Raw genomic sequence first — 20,221 nt, forward strand, 5'->3', positions numbered from 1 at the left:
TTGTTTACAAGTAAATCAATGTTTCAAGAGGTCAAGACACATATTGGATTGAGAAATGACATTTTTAAAGATTGAAAGGATATGTGGATATATATTGTTTGTTAAGTATTATGAGGACTTATCTGGGCGTTAACTGTTTTTCTACCATGTCAGAAATACTTGCACTATCCTTGGGAAGAGTATAGTACACTGCATAAAATTATGCCATAAAATAAACTGCAGCTGTAAAAGATGTGCTTTTGTTATAATCGCAGGAATACGACATTATCCCCCCTTACCTGCGTCTGTTGGATAGACTTTCCTCAGTCTCATTTGTCACAACAACATGTGTGGAGCCTCCTTGGCTTTCTTCATGCATGACCTCAATCTGTAACACACAAATATATGCACAAGTGGCTTTAAATGAATCAGTTCTTTTGTTTTTATAGCACTGTGTTTTACAAGAAAAAATCTCCAAATACCTTCCAATATCAGAGAGAAAATCTCACTGAGCTTACATACCCTTATGAGCATCAGTGTCGAGGAAAACTCCTTTTAACAGTAAAATATCTTTGCTATAGGAAGGATCAGATATCTGCCAACATTATACAAAAACAGCATTCGTGTCTGGCGTATGATTGATTTAAATTTTTCAGAAGAATATCTACCAGCATTATTGTTTTTTTTTTCTTCTGAAAAAAAAAAATGGTTTCAAAGAGGGATGAGTGTTTGACCAAGTATGCTGAAAACTCCACGACTTCATTAAACTGACTGTGTGACATGTAACATGACCAGAAGAGTTTGTGCTCTTTTGGCATCAGGCCTCCAGGAAGCTTGAGTCACAAAATAAATTATACGAGTGCACAGTCAACCACCAAATTGGCATACACTTTTGGACTGAGTATTAAAATGTGTGACCAGTCAACCCCTCTGCCCTCTACTGGTGGGAATAAAGAAGATGATGAAGTAGATCCATTCACATATCTCATGTTTTCTTTCACTCAAAATACTAAAAGTCATAAAAATAAATAAAAAAACTATGAAATAAAGGTGTTAATATAGACAATCCAGGGGCCTCTGTGAGGCAGCAGTACCGACTACTGAACAACTGTGCTTCCTATGTGCATCCATGAATAACTGGTAAGTTTCTGAAAGTAGAGCCTTTCTTAGCCAATAAAAATAGTTTGGGTCCATCAGTTTTGTTGTGTTTGTTGTTACCACCACATTTCAGAGTGAAATGAAATGTAATTCAATGGAAATGAGGTCAAAGACAGATGAACAGGACTTTAAATGTGTTTTACTGTTTCAGTGAGATTTAAAAGTGTAGCCTAAGGACATTACCTTGATTCCTCCCTTTGCCTTCCTTATGTTCTTCTTCTTGTTGAGATCAGCTTCAGCCTGCTGTTTGTTAGAATTATCGGAAGCTCTGCGAGCAAGAGCTGAAACAAGATGACAGCACGCTGGTAACTTTGATCCTTTCTTTCTTCAAAGTTTGTGTGTTTTCTTGTTTGTAGTCTTTGCATTACTTCAGATTAATCTAACTGTTGTAGAGTCTTGCAAAAGCTTACAGTTAAGACAAAAACCAAAAGAACATATCTTCATTTAAATTAGCTGAAAACACAAAGATCAAATTACGCTGTTGGCCTCCTGCAGTCCTGGGGGTGTTCTTCACTGAGGGCCGTTTGGGGGAGGATTCAGGCCGTGGAGCAACAGGCTGGATGGGCCTTGTCTGTTTAGCTGACAGTCTCTTCAGACTGAGATGCCGCTTTTCAAACATCTCCTGAACATCTTCCAGTCTCTTTAGCGCCTTCAGTACACTACCCTGCGAGTAAAAAGCTATACATCTACCTTTGTCCTCATCATTTTTGCAACAGAACATCTTTCAAAGTATTATGTTTGTGGACTGTACCTTGATATCCTCTGACAAGACAACCTCATACTGATTGTGCAGGTTCCTCAGTTCAGTCAGTTGGTTCTTTTCTGCTGACTCCAGAAAATGTTCGATGTCTGTCAGTGCTGACTCTGCCCCTTCCTGTGACTGACACTTATCCACAGCCTGGGATGCCAGCAAGTAGATCCCAGACTCACACCATTGGTTAACCTGCACACAACATCTAATGACATCAGCAAATAGCCAAGAATTCAGTTTTAGAAAACATAATCATCCCTTCACATATGGTGTCACAGTGTAAGAGTCCTGTATTTGGGTAGTAGGAGGAAAATACTGCAAGTAAAATCCCAGTTGGGTCTGTAGAAACTTGTTATGCAGGTAATAAAATCCTCGATTGTTGAGTTATGTCAAGTTGTCAGTCTTCTAATATCTTTAATATCTTTATCTTTAAAAAGATTATTTGGTCAAACCGATGGTGAGTGCTCTTGTACGATAAGATTAGAATAGATTTAGATTTTCATATTTAAACACAATGACTGCAATAGTTGGTCTTGTGGCAACCGGGAGAACTGAAGCCACGGTGATGAGCGTGTTAATGACGGTTTATTTGAATATGTCTACAGCTGCAGTGTGGACAGATGGCCCAGTCAAAACAATGATCCGTCCACACCTTACTCAAACAGAAAAACAACCATCAGCTCTTTTTTTGGAAGAGTCACATTACACCAGTCGAGTCACAGGTGTAATGTAGAACACATATTATGTAATTGTAGATTTATCTAATCAAATAGTAGTCCAAGCAGTTTTCAACTCATTTTAAAATATCGAAACAGTTGAACCAAATTTGGAATTAAAGCTGTGCTCAGCAGCACATTTCACTAAGAACATTGAGTAAAAAATAATATTTACATTATATTTAGGTGCCAGAGACTCAAGATTAAACAACTTTAACTCAATGCTTGCGCCATCTGCTGGATGCAAATAGAGGCCGTGACATTCTAAGATGTAAATATGTCAGTGTGATTTTACAACATGTCCCACTGTCTGGACATTTTGGTCCAGAATTATCTAATGAAAAGATTAAAAAAACAACAACCAAAGAACAGATTCATCACATTTCATCTGGCTTGTGTTAAGTCAAACTTTTGGATTTGTAGCCATCTGTAAATGTACACGACTCACATGGTATCCTTACCTTATCTATGCCCTGGTGTATCTGCAGAGATTTGGACAAAATATCTGTCTTTTTCTTGACCTCATTGCTGAAGTCGTCACAGACACGACGGAGCTCGACACATTTGGGTCTGATGGAGTCCACAGCATAGTGATTGCTCTGAATCAGCTGGTCACCATGCAGTGCGTGAAGTTGTGCCTTTTCCAGTGTGGCCTGGAAGAAAATCAATTAAATATGATACATTAAGCTGTGCAAACAAAAGCTTCAGGGTATCCACACTCAACTGTGTAACTCTACAACGCTACTAAAGTGATTCATGATGATTGCTTTAACAAGAAACCAAATTACTTGTAATGATTCGATATTATTAAATGATTATGTGCTATTGTGTGTGTAACTGTGCCATTACAAACCTGAGCTTTCTCCTCCAGTGTTTTTAGCTCCTTGAGCATTTTTTCAACTCTGGCCACACAATCCCCAGTGTCTGAAAGGCTGTTTAGACTGTCTATCAAGCTGTCGAGAGACACTTTGACCTGATCACCAATGATTGGAGAGAAACAGAGAAAAAGCAGTGAGAACCATTGAGTTACTTCGTTATCTATTCTGCTCGTGTTAAACAAACCAAACGACGAATTACATTTGTTGCTTTAGTTTGTGTAAAACTTTTTTTTAAATGTAAAAACACAGCTTAAACATTAAACAGTAGCAGTATCTTGGTAGCTCTGTAAGAATTCTGCAGTAGGGCTGTGATCTCAGTATTCATCAGCAGGGGGCAGTGTGGTCCTTTCTTTCTGCCCTGACTGTATTTTCCTCTAAACCATGGCTGCCTGTATTATATATTAATCAGTGTGGAAACTGCATCAGAGCTGTGCTTTGCTTGGAGAAGGTGGCAACAGTACTTGCTATTGTTGACACTGTAGCAACTGTAATTTCATTTTATTCCATTTTTGTATGTCGGGTTACTCTTACTTTTTTTTTTTTGGGGGGGGGGGGGGTATTAAGGTTTTGGGGCACATGGTGTTAATATTTCCCTTTATTGTTGCTGTTTTCGTGTGTTTAATTAATCTAAAACATAAAAATAGAAGGCCTTTAGTTTAATCATGTTGACTGATAGCAGTAAGTGATGCCTGTCTCTGTATTATGAATGTATATGCATAGCCCTCTGAAGGCACTTGGATTTTATCATTATGCAAAAGGTGTCTTTGGCTTTACACCAGAAGAAGCTGTGATGACTGCTGAGAATAACAGTTCTATTTTATTAGGAGGTTGGAGACGTGCCAGTGATGTAAGCTGTGAGCAAAGAAACTGGTATCTGCCCTGTTGTCCCCATAGTTTTTCATCTCTGCTCACTCATTCACTGCATTCTTGCTTTTTACTTTCTGGCTAGTTACCGAATAAAAGGAACTAAATGGACGTAGCGTTTTGTGGGAGAAACGTTTCGTCACTCATCTAAGTGACGTCTTCAGTCTCAGCTGACTGCAGGTTTCCCCAATCTTATAAACAGTACACTTGCATAATGACTGAACCTGAAGGAACAATGAGCTGGGAGGTCAGTTCCTTAATCTTAATTATGCAAATTCTCATGACCATTGATCAACAACCACTGACCAAAACCCACTGATCAATGGCCATGAGTACCATTCACAGAGAGTTGGGTAATGGCTGCAATCACAGCATTGTAAGATAGCGAAAGATGTACCCTTTAGCACAACACAGAAGAGCTGCCTTGTCAGGCCAGGACTCTGCAGTCTATTTACACCTACAGGCCAGTGGACGCTGTTTCAAGGATGAGGATGTACACATCCTGGACAGGGAGGAACGCTGGTTTGAGCGTGGAGTCAAGGAGGCCATTTACGTGAAAAGGGAAAGACCATCTCTGAATCAAGGAGGGGGCCTGAAAGCTGAATTTTCTTATCGTTTACCTGAGTTCAAGTTTGCAACCCCCCATTCATCTTGCCTGAGACACCTTTGTTCTGGCCCCGTGGAGGAGGCCGCAAACGCCGACGCAGAAGATCCAACGTTCTGGTTCGACTGAGATGGCCCACTAACAGACCACCGCTCTCCAGTTTATTACAGGCTATTGTGCAGTTTCTGGAGACCAAGCTGTGCGAATTTCGGACACGGATCTCATTCCAGTGAGAGATGCGGGATTGCTGCGTGATCTTCCTCACAGAAACCTGGCTATCGGACTCCGCCATACAACTACCGGGGCAGCGCATTGGTCACAGGAGCAAACTGAGAAAGGCAGAGGCGGTGGTGTGTGCATCAACAACAGCTGATGTGACTGCCCCAACGTGCACCCGGTTAACTCCTTCTGCTCACTGGACCTGGAGTACCTGATGATTAAGTGCTGGCCATTCTGGCTACAGAGAGCATTTACAGCAGTCATTATTATGGCTGTTTACATCCCCCCACAAGCCGACACTGATCGAACATGCAGAGAACTGTACAGCGCGATTAGCAGTAAGGAAACCGCACACCCAGAGGCGGCGTTTATACCGTTGGTCGGACCAATCAAAGTCCATGTTGTGGGACTGTTTTGATAACGCGGACTGGGGAATGTTTCACATGGCTGCTGACGACATCAATGAGGACACAAACTCAGTCTACAGATTTATCAGAAAATGCGTGGAAGATGTCGTCCCACCCAGAACAGTTAAAAGTCTACCCAAATCAAAAACCGTGGATTAAGAGTGATGTTTGCACTGCACTGGCGGCAGGGAACACTGCTTTTGCCTCCGCGAACACATTGGACTACAAACACGCAAATTACCAACTCATTAAAGCAGCCAAACGGGAGTACAGGGACAAAGTGGAACAGCAATTTCACAATCGTGGGAGAATGTGCCAGGGACTAAACACATTCACAGACTAAAGAGGGGAAAATCAGCACACCACGGCCTCTGTGTGAGGATCTAAACGTATTCTATGCTAGATTCGACACAACAAACACCACAAGACCGGACAGTGTACGCATCGGTGGGGAGAGAGCGGAGGGAACACACACAGCAAGGGGCCACCTCTGCAAAACATTATTTGTAAAAATGAAAGATTCACTCATCCCTGTTCTCTCTGCATTAAATTATCCCAAGATCAAGTTGTTTCATAAAAATGTGATATTAAAAAAACATTTTTAGAAATGTAGAGGACATACACTCATTGTAATATGTGAGGATGCGAAACATTGCCCTTTCCACTGGTCTACTTGCAGTACCTCACATGAAAAACCAAAGGCTGCATGGCAATGGCATACTTTACCTCTCTGAAGTCCTGCTCAAAGTGACGCAACTGTAGGCACTGCTCCAGTTTGAGATGGTGTTTGCTCCAGAACTGTTCAAAGGCATTTTCTGTCTCATCTAGCTGGGCCAAAAGCCTAAAACACAGATTACAAATGTAATGAGAATTGGTACATAATTGCTCAAAATACATAACAATATACAGTGTGCATGACATCTATAAAGGAGTCTTTGTCGTTTGTTACCTTTCCACAGTAGTTTGGTTTTCCATCTCATCAGGGTTGAGTTCATGATCCTCTGACTTGGCTGACTGATCTTTTATACAACTATACAAGGTGGTGCCTTGCTTCACAGCTAGCCTCAGTTCATCCTGATTCACAGAAACAGAAGCATTGATATCACAGAACATTAATATCATAGAGAAACTTTTGCAAATCTGTGCAAGTTCCTATTTCAGCAGAAATATCCAAGTACATGTAGTAGAGGAATTAAAGACATCTACACTTTTGCATTTAAAACTGATATTTGAAGTAGGTAAAGTCAGTCACGTAGAATATTCCAAGGCTGGAGCCTATCCCAGCTGTCTTAGAGCGAGAGGCAGAGTACAGCCTAGAAAGGTCGCCAGTCTGTTGCAGGGCTAACAGCAAATTGCACTCACATTTACTCCTGCATTCACACTTATGGGCAATTTAGTGTTTCCAATTAACCTAACCCCACTAACTGCATGTCTTTGGACTGTGGGAGGAAGCCGGAGGACCCGGGAGAACATGCAAACTCCACACAGAAAGACCATGGCGTGATGGTGGAATTGAACTCAAGACTTTCTTGCTGTGAGGCACCAGTGCTAACCAGATATACTAGTGTAAAAATACTTGCTTTGTCTCATGTTAATATGTGTGTGTGTGTCCTAGCATATTTAATGCACCACATTACCTTGAGGTTATTGTGTTTGTCGGTGTGTGCTGTAAGGAGGTCTTTGGTGCACTGGACGTCATTGGGCAGCTCTGTCTCTGCTAGGTCTGTCCCGAACTTCTGTAACATCTGGGCTGTGGTTTTCACTGTCATGGCAAAATTTTCTATGGCCTATGGAAACAGACTCACATGTTACTCTGCAATGTCTTCTAATCTAGCTCACCATACACCTGCTATAATGTCAAATCTGGTATTGAATGCTACAGTAAGTCAGTGCTCACTGTTCGGTGGTGTATCCACTGACTGTGACAGTATTCCAGGTTTCCTCCTAACTCTCGGGTCAGCTGGCTTTTATCCACATAGCCATGTAGGTCAGACAGCGAGTTCAGCATCACGATCTGCAAACACAGTGCATTGCTTTACGTGCTCCATTATTATTAAGTAAAATTGGTAGAACAACTTCTCATAGTCAATGTTGTTGCAAGATGGGAAGCGTTGCCTGGTAAGTTACTAAATAGGAAATCAAACATTTTGGTTTACAAGACATACACTTTGTACCTTTCAAAACTTTGCTTTGAAAAGCACCATATAAGTAAGGGGTTACTGTTTTTATTACTACATTTGCATACACAATTTTAAAAAACGAGATGCATTTGTAGGTGCTGACTTGAAAATAAGTATCAAAATATGTATTCATGAATAATTTATTTATCTTGTTTAGCTAAAACCTAAGATCTATGATGAAATGATTTCCCTCACAAAAAATAAATGCAATTTTCCTGTTGTGTGATTTTCCTGTCAAAGCAGCCAGTCTTTCTTTCCCACCAAACCTCTTTGCTCACTGTTGCTCAGTCCTTCAAAAATGTGACACAGTGTTTATCTTAACAAAACAGTGGATTGAGGAAGACCTGGTTATGTTACACAACTCTGACAACTGATCCACTGTGTCTGTCTTTGTCAGTATTTTTATATCGTTTTGATACCACTGACATGCCCATCAAAGGATAAAAAGCTATAGTTATGTTTAACACCTACAAAAGAGACATAACCTCTCTCAACAAGCTTGGAGTCCTCCAGGAAACACTGGAGAAAGTGGCCAGGGAGAGGAAAGTGTAGTTTTCCTGATAGATGGATGGAGTTATGGTTGGATGGATGGATGGATGGGTGGGTGGTGCATGCTTGATGCTTTTCATACTTTGCTATTGAAATGTTAGGTTTAATTGTGCTGTGATAAAAAAAAAATCACACCTTATGCAATTTAAGGAATTGTTCTATGGAAAAAAAATCCCTCGTTGTGTTAAAGCATAGCATCTCTGTGTGTTTGGATGACATGTTTTCTCTTTCAGTATATCAAAAAAGCTAACTATTATCATGGGGAATACTTTTTGTCTCTCTTTTAGGTGTCTGTTTCAGAACCATACCCTGGCTCAGAATAAAACACCTGCATGCTTACCGGTACCTTCATTTTGAAGTCATCCTTGTGTAGTTTGATCCCAATATCTGCTATATGCTTCTGGAAGAACCTGGATGGCCTCAGCACCAACACTAACTGAAGATTTCCTGGGAATGCCCCCTGGAAAATATAACAAATGAACTTAAAATAAGATATTGCATCTTTTCATTCTCATGGTTATCTGTAAGTTGCTTGTAACAAGCTAAAATATATTCTTCTGGTATAAAACTATTGCAGGTCATAATTAGTTTGTTACAGAAGCATGTTATGAAAGATCTGCCCATTTTAGTTCAAGCTCACTGAGCCTGATAGTAAAAATGGTGTTTAAAATAGGAAGGAGTGAAGAGATTTGTTCTAGAGGCACTCTTGTTGTGATATAGGTGTGTACTACAAGCCATTGCATTGAAATTGATTGTTAAATGAGGAATTCTACAATGAATGTGTTTGTGATCCATCCATTGCTCAGGTACAATGTGACGGTAAGGGCCCAAAAGAAAATGAGGCTTTCACAGGGTTGTTACGCCGGTGTAGGAAACACAAAGACTTAAAAGAAACATTTTAAAAAGGTCCTTGTATATATTTCTATGGTGATTTAAGTATCTCACTGAACTTACAGCGATCCTGGATAGAGAGGCCTTTACTGAGCTCCATTTGTCCTTCCGCCGGTCGATGATGATAATGAAGCCAATGCTTGCAGCATCCAGGCTGGAGAGAGGAGGAAAACAATTTAAAGTTATAGGCCATGCTAATCAAATTCCCAAAGGTTTCAGGCTCCGGAAAATACAGAACTCAAGAATTGTCCACATTTCAAGGAATACACAATTAGTACACCACTAAGCATAATTTCCAGAAAGCCTTATGATATTACTGTTGAGATGAAGCAGTGAAGACGTTTAAGCACCCAGGATCAAATGTGATCCTGTGGGGATAGTTTTGAATCAAATGGAATTTTATCTTTATGATCTTTCTCGTTATTAGTTTTAATTGTGTGTGAGTATACATACCTGGGGATGCTGGTCAGGTAAGTAACTACATTGAGGAAATCTTCCTCTGGCACTTCGCTAAAGCCTGAGCACTCTGGGAAAGTGATGATGGGGGCACCATCTTTCCCTCGCCCTCCTATAGCACAGAAAAAATAAACCCAAATCAATAACTGCAGTAACTGTATTGCAAGACATTTTATCATTTGATAACTTAAAGGATTCCCTTTAAGTTGAAATGCGGACATCTGTAAAACCTCCATCACAGCTGTATGAAATTGTGTTTCATTTAAGATATCTGAAATGAAAGTTAAGACACCATTTAAATCAGAATATATGAAATTGTTTTGTTTTCCCAGTAGGAATCGTATTACAGGCACCCAGATGAAATTAGCGACATGGGGAATGGGCAATGACTTTTGGGAATGTGGTTCTACTAAATGTAAAATGGTAGAGGAACACCCCAACTCTAACACCTCAGTACTATGTTTGTTCCTTTAGGCTCTCAATTAAAGTTAAACTACATTGTGTTCTTAGTATATGTCCAACCATAACATTTTATTTACACTTCTCACAGATTTGGTTTTACTGTTTTCACTCTTTTTGTCTTCATTGCCAACTGTAAGAAGACCAAACTGTTCAATGAGTCAAGTATAAGACCTCAGGGTAGTCTTATACTTGACTCATGAATTACTGGTCCTTGCTGTGGATGAGGCTGTGTGCTTCAGTCTTCTTGAGATTTGAATGTGGCTTGTATTGTGAAAAAAGTGCTTTGAGTAGTCAGTAAGACTAGAAAGCACTATATAACTATGAATTAATGTTCTTCATGTCACATTTCACTACAGCGGATAACCCTCTAGTGTCATTGTTCAATGTCTGCAACACTTTGTAGATGTACCTGAAATAAACACCATTAAACCATAATCTAAATAATGTTTCAAGATTTAAAAGAAATTATTGAACTCAAACCATGATTATTTCATAAACTTAAACTGGCTAATGTAAATGCTAAGCAAAACACAAGTCTAAAAATACTAGTCGTATACTATTTTCAAACTTGTGTGTTCTCATTGTTAATTCTGTCTCGTAATCAAGGCTTTTGTGGCTTACTATATTTGATCATCAGTATGCTTTACCTTTGCAGATCTATAAAAGGGCCCTACAAGGAGCCAGTGTGCAACCAGTAGTCTTGACACTTCTAGTTGCAGATACAGATTGGAAAAATCCAATACTTGCACATCTCTCGAAATGTCACTAGATGGTGAGCATGAGCCATAAATCTGCTGGCTTGACAAATAAAACATTGCTACGGCATGCTACTTGAGAAAAAAACTAACAGTGTTTGTAATGCTAAAAGTTACAGACATTCATACAGACATTAAAGGGCTGTGCATAACCTTGAATCAGCACATCTGAGGATATTTTTGTTGGTTTAGAATTTTGTCTGACCAGCATCTCTCAACCACAAACATGTAACTAACTTGCTGAGAATGGAAAGTTTATACTCAACACGTTGCAGGAGGGGAAGAAAGTGGGAGTCATGGTCTGACATCTGTGATACTGGCATTTAAAAAACATCTGTTAGGCAAGGCAGGTAAGTGCTGCAGTGTTATTAGTTAAATCCCAAAACATTATGAGATGTTATAGAACCCATATTTCCCACTAAGGAGAACCAACCAAAACAGAGCTCCAGTAGTGTAAATTAAATTAAAATGACTCAAATAATGCTTTATGTCTGCCAGATATAGTCATATCAACTTTCTGAAACTTGTAGAAAGAAGGAAACACTATTTTGAAAACCTTTTACACTCCACAAAAATATACATTTTCCTCTCTAAGAACATAAAAGACTCTGTTAATTCTCCCTAATAAAGTTACTGCCGTAAAAGTATGTGAAATGTGCATGTTTCCAATTTCCTGCTTGCAACTCCTTGTCTGCTGCTAGTAGTGCAAAGGTCATCTAACCCAGAAAAAGTGACGGGTTTTACACTGACCACTCAGTGATGTGTTTCCCCTTTACTTTTTAAGGAGAATCAAAAGAAAGCAACAAATCCTGCAGCTGTCCATGAGGGAAAACAAAATCATAAAAACTCTAAGAAAAGAGGCATGAAATTGTTTGGTATACTTCCTAACTGGTCTCTGGCAAAAGGAAACCCTCACTGGTTCCAGTTCATGTATATATAAAATGTGTATACAGAGAGACAAAAATAGCAAACCAAATGATCATAGCGTTTAAACCTGGATCCTACTGAGAAGGCACACACACTCACAGTAGGCACACACATGTGGTGAGGACTATGAACCAGACTTGTGTTACCCTTATGTAATTCTAGAGGCAAGTAATGCTGAGAGAGGAACTTTTGGAAACAGTTATTTTGGCTGTTTGGTGAGACGACTGAGAGAAGGAATGAGAGGCATCCCTGGAGAACCACACAGACTGCTGTGTCACCACTAACAGCACATCTGGAAAAGTCTGAGGGCACCAAGTGTGAATGCTGGGATGCTAAAAGCAATGCTCCACCAGCTCCATGCTAGTTAATAACTGGTCGCATTGGCTTATCATTGTGAGCTATGATGTGCAAATACATGTAGTGAACCACCTACGCATTACACCTACAGAAGCTGATTGGCCATGCAAACCTATGCCAAGAAGCTTCTGGTGGCAGTTTTTGTGCTGATGCTAATACCAGAGGAGGTTTGAATCTTTGCATTTACTGAATTTAGGATGTCTGTGACTTTTTCACACTATGTATCTCTGTAACACTTCTCTGTAGATTAATATGGTCCACCACTTCATGGGTGAGTTATTATGACTTCTAAAAGCTTTTGGTGAGCTCTTTAGAACAACTCTTGTTAATTATTTCATAAGAGTTTGTAACAGCAGACTGCACAACTAGGTGTTTGTGCCAATTAGACTAAAAAAAACAAAGAAAAAAAGAATTGAATTCAATATTTTAAAGGTATGGCATATTACTTTTAGTGTAACTCATTTTAAGAGTTGCTCATCCACTAATGTTCTCCTCATCAATAGTCTCAGCAACAAAGTTCAAATCCACACTTCCTCAAATGAAAAGCTTTTCAATAACACAAAGAAACAAAGAAACATATAGCACTTAAATGTTTTTAAGGCTTCAAATTGAACTTTAAGTTGCTGTAAAAAAATGTTCAAATATTTTTTTAAGAAATCAAAAAGCAAACAAAATGCTTATGTTTTCTCATGTTTCTTCTGTCACGTATGGAGCTCTCAGTTTAAAAGGTGATACAACATTAATGTGTATATTACATTTTAGAATTTGAAAGTGTCTGGTGGTCTACTCATTCTTGGTTTTTTATTGGCTCGTGTTTTTACACAATTCTTTGTGCTATGACTTTATCTTTATTGCAGCCAATTTCCCTGAGATGTTATTATCTGAAGCCTATAAAGAACTGGAGGAAGCAGTTCCCTGGAAGATGTGTGTTGGATGAAATCTTGAATTAATAAATCAGTATTACACAACATGTTATGTGCAGCTCAGTTGTAGCATTGCTAGCACAATTTTACTTACGTAAAATTAATTTTATATCAAATTAATTAATATTTATTAAAATGGACCCTAAAAACAAAACAGACAAAAATGACTATTCTATTCTAGCAGATAACTCTGGAATAAAGATTTCCAGTCATGTCATAAATTGCAAGATGAGGAGCTAAATACAGACTTCCGTGTAAATTGAATAAAAAAAGGCAAGCCTTTAGTTTGACTGATCAAAAGCTTAACCACAAAATAGACAGGCAACAGGCAGGAAGAGACTGGTAGGTCAGCTGGTAGAGAAAAGAGTGCTGCGAAGTCAGGACAAAAGGGAAATCAGGGAGCTGGATACAGAAGAGTCAGGAGATGCAGGTCAAAGTAATCAAGGACAACAAGACAGGTAGTGGGGCAGTAAAGCTGGAGACAAATAACTACCATAAAAAAAACAGGAAGTAACAACAATAACGAAAAAGTGAAATGGAAAATATAGGCAAAATTAACTCTATTTAAAGCTCAGGATGCCTAAAAACAAACAGAGAACATCTTAAATAAGGAATTCAAATGCCAACTTAAGCACAACATAAAAAACCCCCGAGATCATAGCATCCACTATCTTTGACCAAGCTCCATTTTGTGTGTTTGCAAGAAAGCAGATACTTGCACCTAGATGCCAGGACAGAATATAATAATACTGTTAAATAAGAGAATAAGGTTTCAGTGCCATAGCAAACTTGAAAATGCCAAATGAACTTTCAAAAGCCCCAAATCCCCAGGGGGAATTAAAAGAAAACCCAAAACATGTGGACAGGAAGATCTGTGTGTGTATAAACCTCCAGTGAACTGCTGTGTTTTGTGGAATTAAATGAATCATGATTACATATCACTCCAGCAGATTTCCTCTTTTTTTAAAAAATCAACAAATAGAATCAGTGAGCAAGTCAGCTGAAGGGATTTCAGTGGTTTCCTCATATTATCCGTTTGCTTGTGATTTCCTCGGTGAAGAATAAAAAGTCATGAGAGAGTGAAGCAGCTGAGTTACACATGAAGTCCTTTCTTCTGGCACTTGCATAACTTGTGATACAAAACACAAAAATAGAACATCAGCTAAAAAACTGCTGAGAATGTTTTTGGGGTTTTTTGAAATATCAAAATCATTAAAATCAATTTGGGTTCGAAGCTTTAGTTACAGTAAGCATGAAGGCACAGGGAGAAGTGGTACTGTAACAGGATGTCAGGGGTAAAAAATGAAAAAGGCTTTAATTAGTGCTCCATGTTACATAATGGCCATAAAAGACTAAATATGTGCAATATTTTTCTCTTAAATTTACGGAACTGTGGATTTAATGTAGCTAGTAATGATAATGGTGTGATTATTAATGTTTCTGTTATGGTACTATAGCAGTATTCATGAGTTAACAGATACTCTGTCCTGTGTTTGCTACTTTTGTTGTGTCTCCTGTTTTTCCTTATTTGTCTCCTTTTAACGGCTCATTTGTTGTCCCACCCAGAGTTTTGTTTCAATACCTCCACCTAACATGAACTTCAGATATGGAATGAGGGCAAATAGAACATTGCAGGTTACTTACCAGATAGCGAGGCAAACTGGCGGTGAAGCTGCTCTATGATGTCTACGGCCAGCAGGGGCCTGATGTCCTGCTGCATGATCTCATCTGAAAGGAGGCAAAAAACGGTAAATTATCCATGGATCTATTTTGAAAAGACATTACAGATATCATATATCATATATCAGCTGCATATGATATAAAAGTATATTATACTACAATATAAAATCAAAAAGGCCACACATAAGACCAGTTGATCATTTAATCGGAGATCAAAGAAAACAGGCTAGAGTGCAGCACACAAAATCACATTAGAGTATAAAGTTATAAAGCTATGAAGTAGCTATTTCATGGAGCACTGCAGAAAACCACAGTAAGATTTGGATGTCTGGTAGCCGTGCAGCTCAGTTGTAGCATTGCTAGCACAATTTTACTTACGTAAAATTAATTTTATATCAAATTAATTAATATTTATTAAAATGGACCCTAAAAACAAAACAGCCAAAAATGACTATTCTATTCTAGCAGATAACTCCGGAATAAAGATTTCCAGTCATGTCATGAATTGCAAGATGAGGAGCTAATACAGACTTCCGTATAAATTGAATAAAAAAGGCAAGCCTTTAGTTTGACTGATCAAAAGCTTAACCTTAGCTTAGCAGCTTAGCACACAAAATCACATTAGAGTATAAAGTTATAAAGTTATAAAGCTATGAAGTAGCTATTTCATGGAGCACTGCAGAAAACCACAGTACGATTTGGATGTCTGGTAGCGTAGTTGCAACGTCTGGTAGCCGTTGCAACTACCAACTGTGACATGAGTTTGACAATAGCAAGGGCTAACTCACGTAAGCGCTCTGCAATTAGAGAATTACAATGGTGAGACCTGACAGGCTTGGCTAGCAAGCAGTTCTTTACCACTCTTGAGCACCTGAAGCTTCTCAGTAATCCTCTGAATAGACAGGCACCTAGCTCCATTTGTAATTCTTTGGTGATGTGGAATGGAAGCAGGCAACTAGAAACAATACAAGGAAAATACATCTATGCCATGCAGAGTCTGATTAACCAGGTTTTCATGATGCATTATGAATACTTCAGGAGTCTCCAATGTAAGTCGCAGAACAATTTAATGGGTATTTGTACCAATGAGAAATAGGGAAAGCAGACATTTCTACAGGTAGATATTATCACTCCAGTCCTGAATCTGTCATCTTACTGAAAGAATTTTCATCTTCAAACACACTGTGAGCCACGTTCAACCATTTCATTGTCATGGTCCTGGGCCATGTTGGCCCAGTATTCTTAGTTTTCATGTATTTTTGTATTTTGTTCCTTATTTAGGCCATGTTTCCTGAGTTGCCCTGGTGTGTTGTTCCCTAAGTGTTTTCCCTTCGTGACTCTTACCCCCTGTGTGCCCCTCTGTGTAGTCATGAGCCCTTGTCTCTCTTTGTGTTTATTCTATGTTTTCCCCAGCCCGTTATGTCTGTGTTTTCCCCGTGCTCTCTCTCCTCCTGTCTGAACCTCTGTACTTCCTGTTTTACTTTGCCCGTCTCCCGCCAGTGTGGTGTTCACTCCTGCCGTGTCTTGTTATGATTATCAGTGTCACCTGTGTTCCCCGTGTGCTCCCACTTCCCTCGTTAACCCTCTGTGTATTTATGTCTGCGTCTCCCTCAGTTCTGTGTCGTGTTCTCCCTCATGCTGTGTGTGATTCCCCTGTGTTCCTTGGTGAGCTTTGTTAGTTTTTCCCAGTTTAGTTTTGTATTTCCTGTCATCCTTTGTCAGCAATAAAGCTGCTTTTTGAGTTCATCCCCTGAGTCTGTGAGTTTTGCGATTGGGTCCTCATCCTGCCTGCCACACAGCGATCCATGACATTCATCCAGACAAGTTGCTTTCTGAGTTTAACTGCAGATACAGGTATGCATAATAAGGAAGTAAAAAGTAAACAAAACAGATACCACAGAAAGGCGTTGAGGCCAACAACAGATTTCACTCATTAATATAAAAAGTACAGTCCCTAGGCTGGACACTTTGTGACCTTACCTACAGAAGAGAGGTAAGCACGTATCAATATACGCACACATTTTTTCATAAAACATCAGTATATACCTCTGAACTTGAAGCACAAAAATCCTCTGATATGTTTTAAAGTTGAAAAATCTAAAGACATTGTTTTATAGAGAAAATTGATTGCAGGTAGCATAAACATTATTGGCCATTTCAAAGGTCAGCAGAATCAGTCAGGGGTTCAGAGACTAATAAGAAAGTATCTGTCTGCATTCATTTAGGAAAAAACAGACAAAATGGGGGCAGGAAGGTGTTATAATATAATTTGACACTGTTTTGTTTGATTTTTGTTATTTGATTTTCCGTATCTTTGACAATCTTCTCTACCTGTTGGACTTGTTAGGACGTGTAAGTGGAAAGGGGCATTGCTGCTGTACTCCAAATTCAATTTACAATAAAAACTGAATCAAAGCAGTTTACTGTTTAAGCTGACTGCCCTAAACTGGTGCTGGCTGAATGCTCAAACATGGACCTTAGGCTACTGAGATATTTTCCCATACATTTCTGTTAGTACACCAGTATTATTGCTGATGTGAACCTAAAAACGTTTCACATAAAATATGCAAACTCAAAGAGAACTTGAATGATTTTTTATCAACAACTCGAGAAAAGAAAAGTGGATCTTGAGTAGAAAAAGTAGAACTTTTCTCACAAATTACGCATCAAGTGACTTTTCGCCAACAAAGGTTTCCAGTAGCTAAAATGTACCAGCCAAGTGTATATTTACCAGTGATGTAAAATTGTCCCTTTGTGTAACATTTTATTGTATTTAGCATTAAGATAATATGTCTTGTGATGAATCAAAAAGAGCCAAGAATTAATCGGTTCGGGCCAAAATAGAATATGCAACTCTACTGAACATCTTTGCTATGAAATAGACTTATAAGTCCATATTTTATGGTCTCTATAGGAGCTTTGTGTGATCTGCAGTTCAAAGCAATTGTTATTTATCTTATCTTGGGTTTTGGTTGAGTTCCTCAGTCTGAAACAAGCCATTTTAACATTTCATATCTTAACCCAACTGTCTTTTAATTAGCAGCCCCTCACAAAGGCTTAAAGAGTATGTGGGTGGGTCTTTTGTTCTCTCAGCCAGAGCTACAGTATGTGTTTGAGATGACCATATTAGGGATTCGTCATACAAATGTGATCCATATGCTTTGTATTATTATACGGTTTTTACTTTACAATATAAAGTACTTTGAAGCGGCTCCTGTTGTGATTTTGCACTATATGAATAAAACTGAATAGAATTCAGATGAATAAAGATTCAAACATAGAAGCAAAGCATTTAAAGCAATCTGAAGCCTTATAATTTAGACCAGCATTAATATGATCAAACAGCAGTGGAACAGTAATTATATGACAGACAAAAGCATACATGGCAGAACACATAATAATAGGCTGACTTTAGGGACCTTTATCTCCATTTTTCTTTGCACATCACATGTTCATCCTAAGCAGCCAGTTCTAAAGCTATCCATTTCTGACTGCTGTTCATATGACATTTATAAGGAACTGGAACAAAGCATTCTTAGACGAGGCTTTAAGGATATGTATTCCTGCTCTGGTTTAATGTTTATTATGGTTCTCCTGCAGGGTAAAGCTCTAAGTGCACTGTGCAGTGAACAAGCCTTTCTCTGTTACAGAGAATAAAGACATGCATTTACACTGACTGCACTTTATTACTCTGAAACATGCTTGGGTAGGTCTTGTGCTAGTGGGAGTGGGGACAGAAGCAGAAGAGCATAACAGCTGGTAGTGGACGCTAATGGAGGCATCATCAATGTACCTCTGTTGTTACTATCTGATTCTACTGACACACCAAGGATATTAAAAATTCAGCTTCTGTTACAGACGAGTGCATCCTGAAATGTTTTATAAGATTTTGTTGATTTTGCTAAGAACACACAACAATGTCTTCTTAAAACAAAACCTTGTCTCCGGAGTATCTAATATTTGCTATACTTGTGCAACTTGTGCAAACTGCTCTGGCTACATAAAACTAAACACTGTGTACTATCAATCCATCACTGTGACAAGTGTCTATTCTAAAACATTTTATAAAACAAACATCCAATGCAAACTTTTGCCCTGTGGTAAATTTAATATAGTGGTTGCACTGTTTAATATCATTTTAAATAAAAAAACAAAGTTTTCAAGATCAGGTTAATTTTAAAAAAAAAAGTATAGGAAATTTTGTCTAAGAACATTCAGAACAGTAGTGTTATACAATCAGATCCAGGTCAGGCACCCGACGAGGGAGACTGTTCTGTATTGTTGGAACATCAAAGTAGAAAGGAGTGGTGAAGACAGATGTGATGCATGACCACTTCAAGGCTTGACAGAAAAGTGCTGTTTTTAGAAAGTGAAGCAGTCCTGAGGAGACAAAGGGTACGTGCAGGAGGAACTCCTATAAGGACGCAATGAACTCTAATGGCACCAGTGAAATTCTTAATTTGGGAGATTAAGCTTGGACAACAACACGCAGGAACTAACAAAGTTTTCTGTAGATATGTTGAACTACTACAATTAAATGGTTCACTAGCATCTGTTTCTATGTTGGGCAGCAGCTCCTGTTCAATATGGCCAAAATTATAGCCCCATGAGGAAAGCTGCAAACCTTACAGCCCTACTTCAAAGGGTGGGACATTTTTTCAGTTTGACAAAGTCCTCATTGCGCCAGCAGCAAGTTAACAAAATATATTGTCAGTGCTCTGATGGAGATCAGATGGTGTTAGCAGTATGTAAACAACAAGGCATATTCCAAGCGATTTTGATTTTTGGTTATATCTACACTCCCCTTTTACATCTAGTCCCACTGGTGCATGTAATAGATGTAGTATTTATTGTACTTTCTTCTTCTGTGTATGTAAGAACACAGTAAAGGTACAGTGACATCAGCGTCTTGTTCAACAAAACCAGGATAAAAGATATGACACCAAAGTCCTGAGGTTGGCAGACTGAACATGAACCATAATCAATGTAAGATAGTGCTGGAGTTATAATTTGAGCTGGCATAATGATCAAACCAAAACCTGTGTTTAAAGGATGGACGTTGCCTATTGATTTGAAAAATTAGCTTTTTAAACTGTAATGGGCTACCAACTAATTGTAACTACTACCAACTATTGTTGTTGTGGAGCTTAATGGGGACTATAATGTAGAAAATGAGCATAATGTTTTGTTCTCTATGAAGTGAAACTAGGGACTGATCTCATAACTCACCGGGAAAGTATTTACTGAGGGCATGGATCATGTTGTGTATTTTGGGTTATAACAGGACCCGTAGCGGTCATGCCCAGAGGCATTATGGGAAACCAGCTTTAGGCTGTCGCTCGGGCTAGCTCCATGTTAAGTTATGCCGTTATAATAAATACCTCAAGTTACGTCGTGGTCCGAGTATCATTGTTATACTAGTAACCCGGAGTGAAGATTTAACAAAAGTGGCGACGAGGACGTCT

The 20,221-nt window shown here is 38.8% G+C and overlaps 1 protein-coding gene across 5 annotated transcripts in view; it reads right to left on the reverse strand.

Annotated features, from left to right (window-relative positions):
- The window catches only part of mcf2l2 (MCF.2 cell line derived transforming sequence-like 2), a 112,759-nt gene that overhangs the window by 66,066 nt on the left and 26,472 nt on the right, over nt 1–20,221 (reverse strand). For all 5 annotated transcript variants that reach the window (XM_086284648.1, XM_086284650.1, XM_086284651.1 and 2 more), the window contains 14 exons: nt 14,721–14,804; nt 9,650–9,764; nt 9,260–9,350; nt 8,646–8,765; nt 7,474–7,590; nt 7,214–7,363; nt 6,526–6,650; nt 6,303–6,417; nt 3,458–3,577; nt 3,066–3,257; nt 1,889–2,080; nt 1,615–1,801; nt 1,321–1,418; nt 279–367 (listed from right to left, as the gene is read on the reverse strand). In XM_086284648.1, the coding sequence (XP_086140774.1) occupies nt 279–367; nt 1,321–1,418; nt 1,615–1,801; nt 1,889–2,080; nt 3,066–3,257; nt 3,458–3,577; nt 6,303–6,417; nt 6,526–6,650; nt 7,214–7,363; nt 7,474–7,590; nt 8,646–8,765; nt 9,260–9,350; nt 9,650–9,764; nt 14,721–14,804 (1,795 nt within the window). The remainder of the gene's footprint in view (nt 1–278; nt 368–1,320; nt 1,419–1,614; nt 1,802–1,888; nt 2,081–3,065; nt 3,258–3,457; nt 3,578–6,302; nt 6,418–6,525; nt 6,651–7,213; nt 7,364–7,473; nt 7,591–8,645; nt 8,766–9,259; nt 9,351–9,649; nt 9,765–14,720; nt 14,805–20,221) is intronic.

This window comes from Aulonocara sp. 'chitande type north' Nkhata Bay, linkage group LG23 (genome assembly GCF_057382095.1).
Source record: "Aulonocara sp. 'chitande type north' Nkhata Bay isolate Kocher_YH1m ecotype deep benthic linkage group LG23, A_spYH_male_GT1.1, whole genome shotgun sequence".
In the NCBI taxonomy this organism is placed as follows: Eukaryota; Metazoa; Chordata; class Actinopteri; order Cichliformes; family Cichlidae; genus Aulonocara; species Aulonocara sp. 'chitande type north' Nkhata Bay.